Source organism: Daucus carota, chromosome 5, assembly GCF_001625215.2.
Source record: "Daucus carota subsp. sativus chromosome 5, DH1 v3.0, whole genome shotgun sequence".
Classification (NCBI taxonomy): Eukaryota; Viridiplantae; Streptophyta; class Magnoliopsida; order Apiales; family Apiaceae; genus Daucus; species Daucus carota.
In genome coordinates this window covers 37,133,899-37,153,503 of record NC_030385.2, presented here as the reverse complement: position 1 = coordinate 37,153,503, position 19,605 = coordinate 37,133,899, and the positions used below count along the sequence as shown (strand labels likewise).

General features: G+C 34.3%; 2 protein-coding genes and 1 long non-coding RNA gene across 12 annotated transcripts; 1 reads left to right on the top strand and 2 right to left on the bottom strand.

Moving 5' to 3' along the window:
- Window positions 1–472: 472 nt before the first annotated feature.
- LOC108221700 (uncharacterized) lies at window positions 473–13,893 on the top strand. Of its 10 annotated transcripts, none has more exons than XM_064094340.1 (20): window positions 473–1,467; window positions 2,100–2,159; window positions 3,019–3,041; window positions 3,182–3,363; window positions 3,755–3,865; window positions 3,991–4,021; window positions 4,855–4,940; window positions 5,350–5,445; window positions 5,986–6,040; window positions 6,624–6,726; window positions 8,976–9,189; window positions 9,666–9,831; window positions 9,916–9,953; window positions 10,997–11,069; window positions 11,146–11,250; window positions 11,374–11,399; window positions 11,526–12,405; window positions 12,497–12,567; window positions 12,944–13,104; window positions 13,646–13,893. In XM_064094340.1, the coding sequence occupies exons 2-20, from the start codon at window positions 2,118–2,120 to the stop codon at window positions 13,652–13,654; spliced, it is 2,472 nt and encodes an 823-aa protein (XP_063950410.1). In that variant the 5' UTR covers window positions 473–1,467; window positions 2,100–2,117; the 3' UTR covers window positions 13,655–13,893. The 10 variants fall into 10 exon arrangements, with proteins under 10 accessions (XP_063950410.1, XP_063950409.1, XP_063950411.1 ...); XM_064094339.1 differs by having other exon boundaries at window positions 3,749–3,865; window positions 8,982–9,189; XM_064094341.1 differs by having other exon boundaries at window positions 474–1,467; window positions 3,749–3,865; window positions 6,627–6,726; window positions 8,982–9,189.
- Window positions 12,227–13,767, bottom strand: LOC135152938 (uncharacterized). Its single transcript, XR_010292287.1, has 2 exons — window positions 13,627–13,767; window positions 12,227–13,085 (listed from the first exon to the last, which is right to left on the bottom strand). It is a non-coding gene; the product is annotated as an uncharacterized LOC135152938 (long non-coding RNA).
- Window positions 13,894–15,311: 1,418 nt separating the features above from the next.
- Window positions 15,312–18,277, bottom strand: LOC108223289 (trans-cinnamate 4-monooxygenase). The gene is made up of 4 exons (XM_017397459.2): window positions 17,851–18,277; window positions 17,080–17,530; window positions 16,415–16,548; window positions 15,312–16,048 (listed from the first exon to the last, which is right to left on the bottom strand). Exons 1-4 carry the CDS (start codon window positions 18,185–18,187, stop codon window positions 15,450–15,452), a joined length of 1,521 nt encoding a protein of 506 aa, XP_017252948.1. The 5' UTR covers window positions 18,188–18,277; the 3' UTR covers window positions 15,312–15,449.
- Between the last annotated feature and the right edge of the window lie 1,328 nt (window positions 18,278–19,605).

Below are 19,605 nucleotides of genomic sequence, written 5' to 3'. Positions count from 1 at the left end.
GAAAATCTATTATAATTATATTTAGTTACACAATAAGTTGCAACTTGCAAGCAGTTATAAGGATCGAAAAATAAGTTGTCTTGTGGCCAAGATTAATATCACAAAATAACCACATAATCAATTAAAAACATATTAGAAAATCAATTACAAGCAACCTACAAAATTGTTTACGAGCATGCCAACAACAAGGTCAGACTTATGTAGTGGCAATATACACACACATATCACACACCTTTAAAAACAAGAATTATAACAGTTTTATTTTATATTGGTCTAATTTTTTCAAACCCAAACCCACTTTTGAAATTAAATTCCACCCAAATATTCAGTTCATGAGAATTGCTATACTAGTATTACTTGTAGCACATGACAACTCTAATCTCTCGATTCCGATGGAGTGGACCCCGCCTTCGGTATTATCTAACACCCTCTCCTTCTTGAACATAATTGGCACACCTTTGTCAAATTGAAATACCAGATAAGTATAACATATTGGACATGTTATTTTGTATGTGTGTATATATGCCAGAACTCATATATAAACTATTTATGATACAAATATATAAACAATTACGGAATATTTGAATCTAATCACTAAACCCCCACCCACGAGTATATTTTAATGATTGCTGGAGTTATATTTGATGATTATCGGCCATTCAAATCCATCCAACCAACCTATTGTATGCTTTGCTGCTACCAGATCACTGCAACTCATGGTTGCCTCACCTCCTTCGTCATCGCCAATCCCTGACGCCGCACCCACCCCAACATCATCGCTGCTCCACCTTATATAGTTATGAATAGATCAGTTATTGCCTTTCTATCGATGAAATCGTTGGTGATCGGAAGCGATAGCCAGAAATTAAAATGAATGGTGGCGGTGATTGGATGTGATAATGATGGTGACGTGATCAGATATATGTATATATTTCTTGAATTAAAAACTGATAATAACCGAATAATATTGTCATAATCACTGATTTGTACATTTTTACCATAATGAGTTTGTACTAGAGTGTCTATATATCACGCTCAATATAACATAAATAATGATCAACATTATCATTTTATCATCAATTATCACTCGTCAAAGAACTATAGATGACAACATTACCATTAGTTATCGACTCGCCAAAAAACCATAGACATAGACAATAAATATGAATGAATTAGTTACTCATTATCAAAAAAATAATAATTTTGAGAATAATTTTAAAACGGGATATTTTTATACAACTATGTTAAAATTATGGTAATTTTACATTTTTTTCTCCAGGTTCTCCCCTGTTTACAATATATTCGGAGACACTGAACCGACGCATTTTCATGCTGTTTCACTGCAATTCAAGTTTGCTATTCAACCGTACGCTAGCCTAAATTTATATCAATCATCTTGAGCGTAAATGCTGTTTTAAAATTTCAAATTTCCACCGTAATTGCTGATTGATCTGGAACCTGATTTTGGTGCGTTATTCGCTAGTTATGTCGCGCCTTGATACTGTTCGATGAATTGTCTAATCGAAAACAAAATATATGCATGTATATGAAAATGTAAAAGAACTGAGTTTAGGATCTAATTGCACATTCCGAGTCTATACTGAGAAATTGCTAGGTATAAACAACGGTTCGACTTGTACTAGTGATTATGACTCTTTACTGCTAGTGCTGCAATATGATTATTTCGGAATTGCACCGAACATTATAATTTCAAATATTTCTGCATCAATATGTTATCTAGTTTTAAGCATCATTGCATTTGTGTTTTTTGCAATATAATTGTCGATTTTTTGTTATCTGCTACATTTTTCTTCAACAAAAATTATGGCTAGAGTATCGGAAATGGTGCTGTTATCCTTTGGATTTTGTCAATAAATTTAGGTCAAGGCGTATTTTCTAGGTGAACTTCAGAAATGCAGTGACAGATTGCAGCACTGGTAGTAAAGAGGCATGACTGTGATTAAAAGCATCAGTTCCCTATGATTTTCGAATTTACTACTATGTATGATATATAAGGAGCATATCATATTTTTATGCTCTTTGTTTGCTCCTCTAGAGATGTGGTGAAGAATTACAGTTCATACTGTTATTTGCTGCAGAGGAATTTATATCTCATAATGTTGCAGTGGATGGGAGGATCAAGACGGAAAGTGACAGCGGTAGTCTTTCTACGATTTTCTTTGTTATGAGCTGTTATATCGTTAACAAATTAAAATTGCATTTTAGCGATTGCTTTAAACCTTAAATACTGTTCATGTTTTTCTACTGCCAATGTGTTTCTTTATTGTTTTTTCATGTTTGTTTTGGCTACTAGCAACTAGCAAGTTACTGCTCGGACAACTAAACTTGTTGAAACTTTAGAATATCTACAGTAACTAGTTTGGTGAGCAACACGGCTACAAACAAAGATAATGAATAGAATAGAATAACTTATGTAACCATTATGGCCTGTTTGCGAGACAATTATGAAACTAACCGTATATAATAATAAATGGAGACCTTAGAGCCTTAATATATCAGAGGCTGAATGGGAGTTTAGTTGTCCGACTGGTTGGTATGCAAGAGAGCAGACACCCCAGAGGATATTTTAGGCGTTACTACCATCAGTATCGCTTAGCTTATTTTTTTAAACAATTTTAAGCTTCTAATTAGGATGAGAATATTTCCAGAATACAAAGCATTTTTTCCTTTTCATTTTAAGAGCAAACTGCCGCAGCTTGATTGGTTGGCTAGACGCTAGAAAAATATATGAACTTTTCTTTCTTTCACTTTTTGCAGTTATTTTTATTCTTTTACCTTATCACTCATTTCATAATTTCAGTAATCAATAAATCACACTTTTTCGAATATCTTCTTAAAAGAATGTGCATAGGCAACAGTATGAACTGTAAATTACAGTGCTGTATGCTGCATTTCCTGAGATCATGTTTAATTTCTTGGTTCATATATGGATTAATCATCCTTCCATTTCATTGTTTCCATGCAATCCTTAAATTGACTTGGATGAGGAAATTGTAGTCAAGGAAATCAACGCACAAGAGGTACCAAAATGCCTTTATTCTAGTCTTTATTTAACTGAAAAATTGATGCTAGAAGCTCTCTCTATGTCTAAAGTTTTGGAATAGTTTAGGATTCATTTTCTCCCATCTGACAGTAATTCCTGAATTATTTGATTTTTTAGGCAAAAGCAGTATTTTGAGCAAAGAAAGCAACAGCAGCACCAAGAGTCAGCCTGGAAAGATGGTTCTTCTGACATAACAAATACATGCACTCAACGTTCTACAAATAGTCAATCATTGGATATCCTTAGTTTGAGAGATCTGAAAACTGTTGATCAGGAACATAGATCTTCTTTCCACGATGGTATATGCAGTCTATCCTTTTGATGTTTACTAAAAGTTTCTGCCTCTTCACATAATTTTGCACCTCTTTTTATAGGTAGCACTACAATAAGATTCATATTATTCTTTCCACATGAAAAGTGCATACACACTTCTTTGAGAAGGGATAAAGCATTGTCCATGGATCCCTCCCTCTCCCCCTCTCGGTAGAAACTTGAGTTTTTTAAGAAGTTGGTATAATGTAGGATAACATATTTGGTTATTTTATGTATTTAATGAAGGATCCCTTGCTCTTGAAGTTTCCTGTTATCCACTATTAATGGAGTTATTATACAGTCAGTATAGTTCAACAGACTGTAATCTTAAAAGAGGTTTTACCTGAATTCCTTTTATCTTAATCATGTAAGCAAAAGACATCTTGGATGGCAACATTTTGACTTTGGACTCTCGGACTACACCAGAGCTCCCAAAGATGCATACTTCGCAAGTAGCTTCAGCTGATCGGACTGAAAGTGGAGGAGAGTGTACGTTTCCTTAAAGTAGCATCAATTCTTTAATGAGACTAGTGAGCTATCTACTATTACTTCTCCTCCGAAAGTTCTAAGTTGGGATGTTGTGTGCTTGTTCATGTTAAATCATTCATCACCAGCCTACCAATTGAAGACAGTGGACCCAGAAAGGCAAGTGTCTGACAGTGTACTACAAGTCCATCATGTGAGACTGTTTGGTCATCAGCAGAAAAAATGACATATTTACCACACTTCTCATAAATTTATACCAAAATACCACTTTTCAATTTGGTGGCCAAAACTACCAGCCCATTACCCAATTACAGAATGGGTATTGCTAGTCTGACTTGAACTACCCATGTTTCCCCACTTGTACACTGCTTAAGCTGCTCCTTTCTAATCATCAACACAAATTAGAAGATTTTGTGCAAGAAAAGAACAACCGGAAGTGATGATGCACAGGATGCGTTCAACTATTTCTATTTAAGAAAATAAAAAAAAATTATCCAGTTAGTTACCCATTCTGAGAATGGGTAACACATGATACCCTGTTTCAGAATGCGTAATGGGTTCAAAAAAATAAAATGTTTAGCTAGTTACCCATTCTGAGAAAGGGTAACACAGTGATACCCTATTGTGGAATGTGTAACAAGTTTTACCCTATATCAAAATGCGTATCAGGATGGTATTTTTGGCCATTTTTGCAGAAAGTGGTATTTGCGTCGAAAAAACGGTAAAAATGGTAGTTTTGTCTTTATCCTCATCAGCATGCACTAATCTTTTGCACACTTCTGGTTAGCAACTTTCCATTGTGTTTCCTACTCAACAAATTCTTAATGGCATTCTACTAGAGCCTTAATTTACTAGTAATTATACGTTTAAAGTTATGTGGATCTGCAGAACATATATGTCAAATATCTAACATTTATTGTAAGGACATATATTCTTTCTACTCTTTGCTGTGATTTTGAAAATTACTAATTTACTATATCTGTTGCATTTAGGGCATCTATGAATTTTCAAGGCAGTCACGACAAAGATTCAAGTGGAAGTGGAAAAGCCGAATCATTAGAGATGCCTAATGACCTGCGTGAGTTCCAGGAAACTCAGAAGATTTAATTCTGAACTTTACTAGCTTCTTGTATATATATATATTTATGTCTGAGCTATATAATTTATATACCATACAATTGGTTCAGGTTATCTATTCTGTTTTCTGCTATAATTGGTCCAACCAAATTCGATGACTGATCTTGTAAATTTGGACCGATCATCTGTTGGTACTTAGTAATATCCAAGTTATACGAATATATAATATATAACTATATATTCAATTGTTTCAGTTTATATCCTTTTCTGTTATCTTGGTTGTTACTTTGATCAGTGAAATTCTTTTTTCCCTGTATGGTTCTTTACATAAATTTGATGACTGGTTTTGTAAAATATGTATCAAATATTCCTAGGAAAGTATTATATAAATAATTTGTTTCTTTACCCAGGGCTATCTGTTCTTGATTTACTTGGTGATGATGGACCTAATAGCAATTTAGAAGGAGATTCGCTACATGAAACTCATGTTGCTTTTTCCGTCGAAGGTAAAGTTTCATATCGTTGATTTCTTTGATGCTTTTGTCCCTCCAGAGACTGTGTTGAGGGTTCTGAGACTATCTTAAAAAATTAATCGAAGTGCACTTTTCCTAAAGCAGAGCCCATTCTATGATTTTAAATCAGTTAGATTTTTAAACTTATTAGAACCGCTGCTGCATGCTCTCACCATGAGCCAGAATCCAGATATAACTTAGTACAAGTGGAATAAATATTTCTTAAACTACCTTATGACAAAAAGAAAATAAATATTCTTAAACTAAATTCTGATGGTCTTATGTATTGAATGAAAAAAATTCTGATAAAAAAAAAAATCTTTGTTTCTAAATATTATTGCCTTAGCCTTCTAGATTCTGATTGCCTTCAACAGCATACTATGCACTTTTTTTTCCAGTTGGTTTGATTGTAATTTCTAGAAAACATGATAATAAGATTGTTATATTTGTGCTTTTCTCATCTTTGTAGAAATACTGTAGATGCTTGCAAGTGGTTTTAACGGATGAGATTCTAACTCTGTTTTTTGGTTTAAGGTCTAGGTAAAGTTGGAATGGAAACACCGGTTCATTCACCACACCGGCCTATCAGGTAAATATGTGGAGATATTAGAAATGTGTATTACAACTTACCAAGTCTTGCTTCTGTTGCTTCATCTGTTGATATGGGTATTGTGAAAATATGCCCGACGGCCAATGGTTGACATTGGCTCTGATAGCCGGTTTGTTTGGATACATATTTATTAGATCACCGCATACTATATGATGCTGAGAAGAAAAGTAACGTTTATTCAAAATAAGTATACTCAATGATTCTGCAAAGCTTCTGAACCAAAAATGAAGTATTATACACAATACAACACTGTAATTATTGCCTACTGGGGCAGGGCACTTTTGGGAAAAATGAAAAAAAAATAGGAAGTGCACTCACACACACACACACACACGTACGTCTCTTCTTATTAGTGAACCAAGAACGATTTGTTGTAATATCTGAGCAATAAAATTACACCTACAAAGAGGTGACAATACATATATTTGATGCGAACTATAGATCTCCCAAAGTTCACTCTAAGATCTAAATTACTTTTGTTGTTAGTTGCAGTGATCTAAATTTATTAGCTGAAAAACCTCAAATTCATGTATCAATGAGATCTTCTAAAAATATTGTGTAGCAGAGACTTCCCCTATGGTTGCTCATTGTCATCAAGAGTTACAGAAAATACTCATTCAGCTAAAAACTTTATGAGCAGGCAGGATGACTTTGGAGCAGAAGCGGTGAGTACTATGTAATATTCGTTGTTTACATTACAGTTTCTCCCCCCATTCTGTGGCTACTTTTCAGTATGCATCAAATTCGTTGCAACATTTATTACTAGGAAACTTTTCTATGACGGATGATCTTGCAAGGGTGTTATTTGCATGTTACTCAAACACTAGACACTCTAGGAAACGTTAAAGCTGCACTTTGCACGAGAGAAATAAATCTTTATTTTTGATGTTGCTGCTAGAAACTCAAAAGTCTTTAATTTTCTATTATCTTTAGAAGAGTCTCAGTAAGTATTGTTTTAAATAACGATAGGATGTTAACCTTGTGGAGAGATCATTACACTAAAATTTACTCAAATTTTTTTTTTAAAAATAATTTTAGAAAATTACTAGTACCAAGAGCTGGGTTATATTAATAAAAAATTACATGAAATTCTATTATATATACTATATAGTTCTGGAATTTGTAACACTGTTATCTTATGTTTCAGTGTAGATATCCAGTTTATATATAACTGGGATTTGAAAAAGGATTTATGACGTTTGCACCATGCTGTCTCAAACTTTCAGCAGATCTTTCCATCACAGCTATGCTAGTCAAGTATAGCTATAGTTGCTTCTTTCTTCTTTTGCTAGCCATGTACGTGATTGTTAATTGCAAGAGAAATATCAATCTAAAATTGAGGTGTTTGGGATTTAGAATATAATTAGAGAAGAAAGTCAATAGGAATGATTTCAACCTTTTTCATGATTCAGCGAAGTGCAAGCTTTGTCTAAAACCTCCTTTTCTAAATGGTTTTTCTGTAGCGCTACCATTGTCCTACAATTTATCTTTTGATGGACTGAACAGGTCAGTGATGTTTACACGTTTGATCTACAAAACAATTTTAGTGTTTGGTATTTCATCACTATTGCCTGATTGGGTCGCACTAGATTTAAGCTATTTAGTGTTGTAAGACCTAAAACGTAATATTATTGCAAGGTTGGAAAAATAGTTCACTTGTATACATGTGACTAGTTCTGGGGAAGTAATGAAACTGGATTGCACTAAGTGAAATAAAAATTCGATATTACAACTAGAATTTTTTTTTTTTTAATGTAAAAGTAATTATCTGTCATGTAGAAGAGGCGATAATGTAGGAGAGTTTGGAAAGAGCTTATGAATAATGCGAATAGTTATGAGACCAACAGATGCTTGCTCCTTGTAAATAGTCCTTCTAGGCTCCGGATGATCATAATTATTGAATTCCCTTTTGTGTGAAAGGATGATGTTAGTTAGGTCTTGCACATTTGTATATCAATAGAGTAAAGGGGTCTTATAAGATTCTAGTACTCAGGTAAATGGAGTGTGTGTAATAATTGTTTCATTGAGCATCATGTTTCTATTCATCTGCTTATATGGCAGCTACCTGACTTTAATGGGGATATACTTGCCCTTGGATATATACATTTAACTGATGTGGACTGTGCATTAAGTTTATATGTACTCATCAGCTGGAGCTAACGCATACTCCCTCTGTCCCATTCAATTGTATACGTTACTTTTTGTCACGTTTTTCAAAGCTCCTTTAAAGTATAGTTCCGTAATATTTTTTTTACTGAATAGAAGTTTGATGTTTGAACTTTTATTAAAAAAAAAATAATTGAAAAAAACATTATGAAACTATACTTTGCGTGCAATCAGTGAACGCATACTACCCACCGGGACGGAGGGAGTAACATATTAGAACATATAAGAACCCTTTTTTATGTCAGTGTTATCACTAGATCACTGATCACATGAACTGTAAAATAATTAATTCTCAAGACTGTGTACTGGTTGTTTCTTTTGGCATACTGTTTTCATTTGTCTTGCTTATATGGTAACTAACTGACTTTATTGGGAATATTCTTGCACTTGCATATATACATCTAGCTTATGTAGAATCTACATTAAGTTTTTATGTACTTATCAGCTGGAGCTAATGCATACCATATAAGAACATATAAGTACCCTTTCTTATGTCAGTGTTGTCACCAGATCACATAAACTGTAAAATAACTAATTCTCAGGACTCTGTTTTACTGTTTTATGTAGCGGCCTTGGGTGCATGCATGATTTTAATGATTTCTACAGTTGAACATTATAAAACACAAAGCCAATGATATATAGGCAAAAGCTAATCTTCTTATAATCAATTTGGCTGTCTTAATAATATCCTATCGGACTGGTTATGCTACTTCTTTTAAGCTTTCTTTACATGTTTATTGTGATTTAGATGCAGGACTATATGGGTGAAGATGATGACATTTCGTACCATGGAAGCAAGTTACCTTCAAGCTTAATGATGGATTCCTTTAGTTACTTTGAACACGAGAAAGTGACAGGCAAAGGGCGCTTACAGATTATCGATAAGGGTTCCTATTCAAATAATATCGTTGGAACTGAATACATCTTCAACAATGAATACGGAAATGATAAGATGTGGGATGGTAGAGTTCAAACTTCTTTCTACTGATTAATATGTGTTAAATAAAGTCATGTATTTTCTCCTGTAGCTATTTCTACTTCCTCAGAGAATTATAAAAGTTCATTTCTATTGGTTTTAGAATATTGAACAAGTGAAGCCTTCTGCATGAGTGATGTCTGTGTCACAACTTACCTAGCCTGCTGTGTCAAATTCTGTCCTGCAAAAATATGATCAAAATAGTGACCTTGAATGTCAGTAAAACTTCTAGTATCTCATTCATGTTCAAGGCCAAACTAGGTGCTAGATCATAGATAATGATTTTTTTTCTAACCTATAATCTCTATGGTCATAGTGGTCATTACTCATTTGTGTATTAAGCGCATATTCTTGTTTGTTGATTAAGCAACAGCTAATAACAATATTGCAGATACTTTAAGTCAATTTCTGAATTGGCCGTTAGCTCTTACAGACATTATTTACCATTCCCTTTATTGCCAGAGAGCTGTACCTTACCAGACAATGACTTCCTTTTTAAGAGGAAGTGTCAATCATCTTGGAAGACCCGGCCTTATCAAAGAAATTCAAACTCTCCAGATTATTTCAATTTCGAAAATCATGTAGAGAATGACTTTGCATTTCAAGGCACTAGCATAAATACGAGCAGGTATCTGTTAGTAATTCTGCCCTATTTGCCTTTTATTAAATGTATGCACTTTCACGTCTAGATGAAGCTGCTATTCATGTACAGGGGGTGCACAGGGGGAATGCATATATTCGATAACTTCGGTGCGTTCTTTCAGAAAACTTGAAACTTTTGATTTCTAATTTATAAATTAGTGTTTAAGTTGCTAATTCTTGTTATTTCTGTATCTTCTCCGTTGCAAAATTCACTTTCTAGTAAAAAAGAAAAAGACAGTGTTGCAACATCTAAATTATTTGGCATATCAAAAAGGAAACATCTATACCTAACTTAGGAAGTATGAAGCCTTGGGTGATATTTTTTCTACTTTACATCCTTGTTTAGAATGTTAGCTCACCGGTGAAGTGAGGGTACACCTGACTCCCTCCTCATTAAATGAAAAAGAAAGCTCAGGTCCAGTATGTTGCAAAATTTTTGCTCTTTCATTTACAAGTGACAAGATGATAACTGACTATTGGTCTTTCAGTGTTTATAACAAGTCTCTTGTACCTTCTATTTCTTTCCACTTGAGGCAAGAAACTGTCAGTGTATGCAGTTTGCATATTGTAGAATATCGTAGCATCTCTTCTTGCTATATAAATATAAGTTCATATCAGTGCAGAAGGCTTTTGCATTAGCTGTGTCTATTCCTATGTCCATAGCCTTATTTTTATTTTTCCAGTCAGTGACTTGGCAAATAATAAAGTAGAAAAATGAAAAAGGAAAAGTTGCCTCTTCCTTTTTAAATGAATGAATTGATTATGAGGTTTGATCTGGGTCAAAATTTGGGTGACTAGAAGTGGGATAGGGGAGTGCATGCGTAATTTTATCTGTTAGCTTCACTCAATTAAGTCAAATGCCTAAATTAAATTTATTCATAGAAAAGAATCCCTAAATTGAATTAGGGTGAAGCTCTGTTACATACATCCCCAGTATGCATGTTACATCTGTGTTGAAATTGTTTGTGAAAATTATTATTAAGATCTAGAGATTGGGAGTAGCTGAAAATAACGTGACTTTTCGCCATTACATGTCATATACATGTAATGACTGTATCAGTTATCATTTTACTAACAATAATTATAGTATTTGGATAACTTTGGTACATCCCTCTTCTGACATTTATTCTCTTCTCTTCCTGACTAATCAGATCCAATAACTCCTTATGCCAAGCACCAACTACCTGAAAATCATCCTGACTTTACTAATCCAAAAGGAACCTGGTAAATCACTTCTGTGGAGTGTAATAGTGTATTATGTGTAACTTCAACGTTGTCTCATGGAATTTGTATGTCTCAGGTTTCCAAATCTGCAGAGAACTACTTCTGTTAGATCGGTAATCAACCAACCAGCTTGGTCTTCCTTTGAAAGTGAAGATGAAAGAGAGAATCTGAGTTTTCTGAGGTTATAGTTTTCATGAACATTTCTGTGACTTGCTTTATTCCATAGTTATATATGATTCATTATTTTTTTTGCCATTTGAGCTGATCTCATTTCTTTTGTGTAACTTTTTAAAAACTTCGACAGTGAAGATTTCTGCTCATCCAGTTCAGGTATGCATCTTCTCATGACCCCCCCCCCCCCCCCCCCCTCCCCCCCAACACACACACACACACACACACAACTAATCAAATCTGTAGAATTTTTCCAACAATCTCCCCATTTTATTTTCTTTGCAGGTTGGTACAAATCAAGTGGTATCCCGCAGTTTGATTTATTGGGAAAAAAAACTAGAGCACATGGCTCAGAATATCGCAGCCCAGTTAGGAGGAATAGATATTGCCATGAATTAGACTGCAAAAAGCAGGAATCAGAAAATTGTCCAATACCAACAGCGAATTTCCAGAAAAGAAAAGGTCCACATGAGAAATGGCTGTTTGAGGATGAAGATGTTACTGGCAGTAAAATTTCAGGTTTGGGATCTTTTTGCCAAACTTCAGGTTTTGAAGATAGTCAGCCCTCAAGTTTCCAGCAATGGAATGAAGATCTTTATAATGTAGATTCGGTCCCCGAAATACAAGTCGATGCCACATCATTTTCTGAAAGTCCTTGTGGTGATTTTCAAGCTAAACGTTCTCCCTTTTGCTTGGAGAAACTGGAATGCTGCAAACCTAAAAATTGTAAGCACTCTAGTGAAACCAGTTTCCTCACCAAAACTAGCTCCAGGTCAGTCAAGTCAACTTCATCTCCAGTATTTGGTGTAGGAGGTAATACTAGGTATCCTGTCAGGGGTATTGTTTGTCGGGATGAGATTCCACAGTGTGAAAGAAATTGCCTAAATAGGCAAAATGAGTTGGAACTCTCAGAGCCCAGTACTGGCAAACCTGAGCATCACGAAGATGCTTGTGATGGGAGTAATTGTTTGTCCTCAGAGAATAAAAATGCTGGGGATGACTTGGATGCTGGAGATAGTTGCAGTCATTTTAATGTTGGAAAAGATAAAAGTCAAGAAATGGAGTGTCTGAGAGAAACATGTTTTCCAGAACAAGCAGAATATGTATCATCAATTAAGATCTTGGAGGCACCGGACAGTACTGAGAGTGATCTTGAGGGGCAAATGTAAGCTTCATTGACATTTGGACTCTTTTACAATTTTAAATCATCATTTTGACCCGTAAGCTTGATATATACAAGTCTTTTTCTATTTTAGGAAGGAGGATGATACTGTCTCCAGCTATCATAAGAATGTCCAAACTCATTTATCTCAAAACAAATGTGAAGGTTGATACTGTTCTGATATTTCTTTTGTGTTCTCTTGTGCTCCATTTGGTTGGAAGGAATGAACTTGGGTAGTAATGGAATGAAATTTATACTATGTTGTGGATAAATATTCAAAATCTTCATTTCTTCCCCCTTTTTTTCTTTCCTACCAATTTAAACTAGAGGTCAAACCCACCATTTTGATAATTTATATCTGCTTTATTCTCCTTTCCAGTCAATTTCTGCACAAACTTTATTATAAATGATATCCACACTTTCATTCTATCATTCCAACCAAACGGAGCATTAGTCTTTGTATATATGGAGTGAGTGTGATTATTAATCCTTTTGTGGTTGTGGTTCAACTTTAAGTGTATCTTCTATCATTTATACACAGATATAGAAGAGTCAGTACCCAAAGAGAGAAATATGGAGAGTATGAAGAAAAAGAACATCACCGATTCATCTTCGCAGGGGATGGTGCTTGAAAGCTTTGCAATTCAACTTCTGTCTGTGCATGTGCTAAAGGAAGCATCCAACTGGGGGATTGGGAACAAGGTACACATTGCTTTACTTATAATAGATAAGGGACTTCTATTGAAGCATGTACATGTTCCAAATTATCTTCGACACGCAAATCATATATATTTACATTACCAACCTATCAGCTATCACCGTGAGAACAAAACTAGGTTTGACAATAGATTCACATATACACTTTTCTGTTAGAACAGCAAAATAACGACCATTATTATTCAAGAGAAAGTAACTTTTCTGGTAGAATGGCTAATCTGTTTTTGTTCTGTGTATTTGTTTTCATAATAGTTATTCAAGAGAGAGTAAATTTTGTGAAATCTTAATTTTCTTTTCTTCTAGTCTGTGAATTGAGGTCAAGCAATATTTAGGAAATTATTGGATATGTTTCCTGAATGCCGAAATGCTTAATGATATTTTTTAGAAATAAGTTTGCAGCAACCAGAAAATAGCATGTCTAGTATGGTTATCTAGAATGTTCTGTCTTACTGATTAGTGTGGAACAAGGGAATAAGGTAGAAACATGTTCGGAAACAAAGGGCTAACCTCTAAATTTTTCTTCCAGGAAAACTGATGCAGTTGCTAAAGAAGAGCACTTTCAGCTGTTATTGCTCATGAGTTGAGCTTATCTATCGAGAAATCTACTGCAGAAACATTATGTTCCCTCCCTGCCGGGCAACTGCTAGAATGGCGAAGGCAGAGTAAATTTAGTCGATCAATTACTGTGTTAGAATAGTATGATACCAGCAATCAAACTTGTGCGCCACACTTGTGACCACTATATTTTTTTAACTTGTTGCCAATTTACTTCGAGTATGGCAATTAATACATTATAATAATATTCATCCTGGGTCACAACTCACAAGTGCAGAATAATTTCTGATCCAAGTCTAAAAACCCTTGAACTCTTGGTTCCCTGAGAACTTGCAAGTTTCTGCAGGAAATTGCAGGCAGCCAGCTCAAGGAATCACTTGATTTGCTGACCCAAGGCCCTGGAGATGATGATCTGTCGTTTACTAGAACTCTGGATGCCTGGATAAGATTGGCCATAATAGAGCACAATATATAAAATAATATAATAAAAATAATTTTGAATTAAAAATAATATTCGAAAAAGAGTTTTCTGAATTTGCCAACCAGTTTCTCATCTATCTACTTTTTCTTATCAAAAATCGTTTTTAATTATAGTTTTTCACCTGAAATTATATACTCCCTACGTCCTAAAATAAGCGTCTCTTTGACGTAACTTGAGATGTAAATAAAACATATTTCGATACATTATTTTTCTAATTTTTTTTTTGTGAATAAAAATTTAATATCTATTTTTTTATTCAGAAAAAGAAATTTTGAAAAATAATGTGTGGAATCATGTGGGTGCAAAAAGTATTTTGGGACGTAGGGAATATAAAATGTTAAAGTAATTATTATTTTAGAATAAGGGGATAAGTATTCAATCAAATAGAAACGTTTAGTACCTATTATAATTAGAAATTTACTCAGTGTCTGTGTCATACTCAACTTCAAAAATTATCACTTGCTATCTTAATAAAATACCACTTTCATTGTGGTATGAATTTAAGAGGAAGATGATCATTTGGATTTGAGGAAGAAGATGTTGATAAAATGACCGTTTTCCTCGCATTTTTATTATGTTTAAACGAGAATACACATAACATAACGAAATTGAAATTTCAGTATAAGAAATGATAGTTTTTAAAACTGTGTATTCTAAGCCGTCTAAGTCTTACTCACGATACAGGACATAATGTACTCTACTATTTTATTTTCTCAAAATAGATGGATGATATCGAAAGGCGGACTCTGTCAATCCAGATAAAACTTTACCCTCACTTGTAGTTGACAACTCACCAAACCCCAACCACTTGTACAGTTGCATTATACTTACTTTACGATTAGTCATTGTCTTAACCATCAGTAGCTAGTTGGTGACTAATTACACACTTAAGTTTCTAGAATGCATATTAAAATAGTTTAATTCTCTCTTAGATTGCATATTTAGAATAGTCTAATTCTCTACAAGAAAAGGCAAAAAAAAAAAGCTTTTGAACTTGTCAGCTCTCCGTGGCATACATATCTAGATATACTCCATGAAAAGAACGCATAATAATATACTAGTTGCCACTAGATATGCTTAAAGTGTCAAAAACTTAATTAAAGATCTACTCGAATTAAACAATTTGTGCTTGAGAGTGAAGGAGATAGAGAGACAGTTGTAACTTTAATTAAACATCCACTTTAGAAATTCATAGATTTTTACAACACAAATTATTAAGAAGTTGTAGCAAAATGTTAAACAAGGCCACCCAGTTTGACAATCGAAAAGTAAACTTGAGAAGAAACAAATATCATCAAAATGATCTTGGCTTGCAGACAATGGTGGAGTGCTTCAAAATGTGTAGACTGAACTGTCCTCCTTTCTCTGCTGTGTCGATCTTGGACTGTCCAGGAGGAGGCAAGAGCTCAAAATTCTGAACCAAACGTCCGATTGTGATACCGAGAATAGGCAATGCAAGGATGATTCCAGGGCAGCTTCTCCTTCCAACGCCGAATGGGAGGTACCTGAAATCATTTCCGTTGGCCTCCACTTTTCTTTCTTCTTCCAAGAACCTCTCTGGCCTAAACTCTTCCGGGTTTTTCCACTGAGCGGGATTGTTGGCGAGCCACCATGCATTCACCAAGATTTTGCTCTCTGCCGGGATGTCATAACCCCCGAGCTTTGCTTCATGAAGGTTCATGTGAGGGACTAACAGAGGAATGGCCATTCTGAGTCGAAGAGTCTCTTTGATCACAGCTTCAAGGTAGGGGAGCTTGTGGATGTCTGGCTCACAGATTTGCACTCCAACCCCAAGCACGGAGTCCATCTCATCCCTCAGCTTCTTCTGGATTTCAGGGTGATTTACTAGTTCCGCAATTCCCCATTCAATTGACCATAGTGTTGTTTCAATTGCTGTTATAGTATAAAATGAATGGATACTAATTAGTATTAAATCAGTGAATAGCTTCAAAATAATGCAAGTAAAAATAACGAAACTCTGTTGCTTCTTTCTTGAAGTGGTAAACAAGTGGGTTGTCGACAATGTGTAAAAATCTCTTAAAACACGGAATATTTTAAATACATATAGCTCATCATGATATTCTGACTGTATAGGATTGGAAGTACATCTCTGCTTTTGTAACAACATCGACCTTTGAATAAGTGAGGGTAAAGTGTTGTTTTGCCTTGTGTGCACTTCTTGTCTAAATCAACCAGTTCTTTCGGAAACACCATCAAAGAGAAAACACAGAATTCTAATATCAAAAGAAGCAAACTTACCAGCAACATTGATGTTCTCAACAATGTACAGGACATTGTCCTCGTTGATCTCTCCTTTCTGCTGAGCTTCTAAGATGTGATCCATGGCACACTTCAAGCTGTTGTTATCTACTCTCTTAATGCTTTCAAACTTCCTGTAACATTTTCACAAAGAGACAAACATTAGATTTACGATAATTTGGTAAAGAATGGTAAGGCAGAAGTTGTAGTAGAACTTGCTAAAATTGATTTCCAGACACTAAATTATTCACAAGAGCATAGCAAGTTAGACCCAACACAGTATTTGAACCAATTTTATCTGGAGCGGTTACTCCCCTTTATCTAAAAGCATCATCTGCGGACTAAACAGAGACATCTTTGGTATTCTAAATGACTTGTTAGAGAGACAGTGGGTGCCTAAAATTCTAAATTTTGCAGTTTCATAATGAGGAGTGAACACTGAACACCAGGGCATACTTAAGTTGTGGAATACTGAGACAAGTTCCGACAGGAAGGGCTATATGCGGGAATGATTTCAAGAAGTACATATTCTATATACAGCTTAAGCCCAAAACAATAATTGTAAGGTAAATTAGACTTAACATTCTAGCAGTAACAAAGCTGTATGACTAACATATAAAAGAAAATTGTTGTGTGTGCAGTAATAGTAAATTACTAGAACTTACTTCCTCTCATCGACGAAATAATCCTTAAAGAGCTTCAACCTCTTGTCCTTAATTTCCTGGCAGAGTTTGAGATAGCCTCTCAAGAAAGGACGAAGAATAGGGATAAAATCTCCGTAATTGTAATCAAAGCTCTGAGCAAGCCTACTACGCTCCCCATTCAATGCCTTAAGCTTCAAGAACAAAGGATCATCTTCGCTCTCAAACCTCCTATCAAACATAATTCGGTACATATTGTTATACATGAGCAACTGCAATCGCTTCCTCAACACAGTCCCATTCGTAGCCGCCTCCGGATTGGCCTTAACATCAGCAACAACACGGGCAGCCTCATCCTCCCACCCGAACCGGTACTGCTGTACAACTTTGTTGGTGAAAAATGGAACTGTCATGATTCTCCTCATCTTCCTCCAATGCTCACCATACACTGTGAACACCATATCTTGTCCCTTGCCTATGCAATTCAATTTCAAAAATCATTAAATATAAATCAATCTCTCTGTTCCCATTTATAAATTGTTCTAACCCGAATCACTGTGTACCAAACATATTACAAAATTCACAAGGAGCATTGAATTATATCATAGGTTAATCACAGATAACCAAAAAACATAAATTCATAAAATTAAGGTTCTTTCTCACTGCTTAAGTGAAAAATTTTAATTGGTGAAGATTTTTGTACACGCAGGTCTTTAATAAAATTAAAATCTGCAACCTAACTAAAAAGTGATCACACACTAGAAAAACCATAAAATTAAGTGTTGTGTAAGAAACCTGTAAAGATATCGAAAACAACGTTACGAGTGCGTGATCCAAACTCAACACCCTGAGTATGCAACACATCTTTAGCCAAGTCAGGGGAAGACACAACCACCAGGTTCCTCTGTCCCATACGTAAGAGAAACACTTCACCGAACTTCTTGGCATAGTCCACCAGGTTCCTATGATTAAGATCATCCCCAACTTGCAACCAGTTACCAAACACAGGAACTGGTAGAGGCCCAGGAGGCAGCTTCAGCTTCTTCCCCCTCAGCTTAGAAATAGTGATGGCTACAATAGTTGCAATAAACAAGCCCAGCAGGGCCTTCTCCAACAAGAGAAAATCCATCATTGGCTATTTTATGTTTTGAGATGGGAATGAATAGTTACTATATTTTTTTATGTGTGTTTGTTTATATGTTCCTGAATGCTGTGGTAGATGGGAGATGTGTTTATATACATGTGAAGAGTTGGGAGATTGGTGAGTTAGGTAAGGGAGGGAGTTGGTGAGACGGCGTTAATTTTCAAAAGAGAGAGATGATAATAGTAGTATGGCTTATGAATTTTCGTTTCGATTTTTTAATGTGTGCCGTGCCTATGCTAAGCACGAAATTTTTTGTACTGTTCTTATTTCTCAAAAGTGGTGGATCCCTGCAAATACATCATAGATCTAAATACAAAAATTTTCGCACTTACAGGCACACATTATACAAGTCTTTTTTTTTGTTGTTGTTAGGAATTGAGTACTCCTCCGTCTCAATTTATAGGTCCATTTTGAAATAAACACACATATTAAGAAAAAAGTTGGTTGGATATAATTTTATCTCATTTAACATTAATTAGTGCATTGATAAATGAGAATAGAGTTGAGTTTCAAAAAAATCACAATAAATATAAGGATTTAGTGTATTGAGAAATGAGAATAATGTTGAGTTTCAAAAAGGTCACAATTAATATATAGATAAATTTCTATTGAAAAAAGAGAGGGAAAAGTATTTTGGGACAAATTTTTTTTACAGAAGAGACTTATAAATTGAGACGGAGAGAGTAGTTTTTCTTTTGTTTTGTTTGTATCTTGGGATTTAGATCGAATAACTTATGCATATTTATTTATAAATTGAAAGTATTGTTGGTTTTCTCATGTATTTTAACTGCAAATTCTGTCAAAAAAATAAATAAATTATATTTTAAAATCATATAAAATGTTGTATTCTCTCCTACAAGGAAATTTTTTATATTATCTTTGAACAATCCTATATATTAAACTAGAATTTATATTATTTTTAAAATTTGTTAATGATGTATAAATAAATATTTAAATTTTATTATAATATATTCATATTTATAATATAACAGATTTGGTACGCTTTCTACGATGAGTTGGTGTATAAATATATCCTACATTTCTACTTAGAGCTCACATTTTACTCAAAATCAAAATAACTATAGTTTATTAAAATTTATTAATTATGTTAAGTTTATGAAAAATTATTAAAATATCAGTCTTCTGATTTTTTTTATTTAAATCTTGCAAGATAATATAATAATTATTAATATTAATTTAATAGCAAAAAATCACTTGAACAAAGAGTTAATGTTAGTTTTGAGACAAAATCAATATACTTATATAAAGGAGAAGCGAGGGGCGTGTAGGTGGCGCATCTCACATCGCTCCGTTCTATTTTTCTAATTTTCTGGAATTTTTGGATGGAAAATATTAAAAATTAGAATTACCTTTTTTAGTTTCGGTTTCAGAATCTGATTTTATTT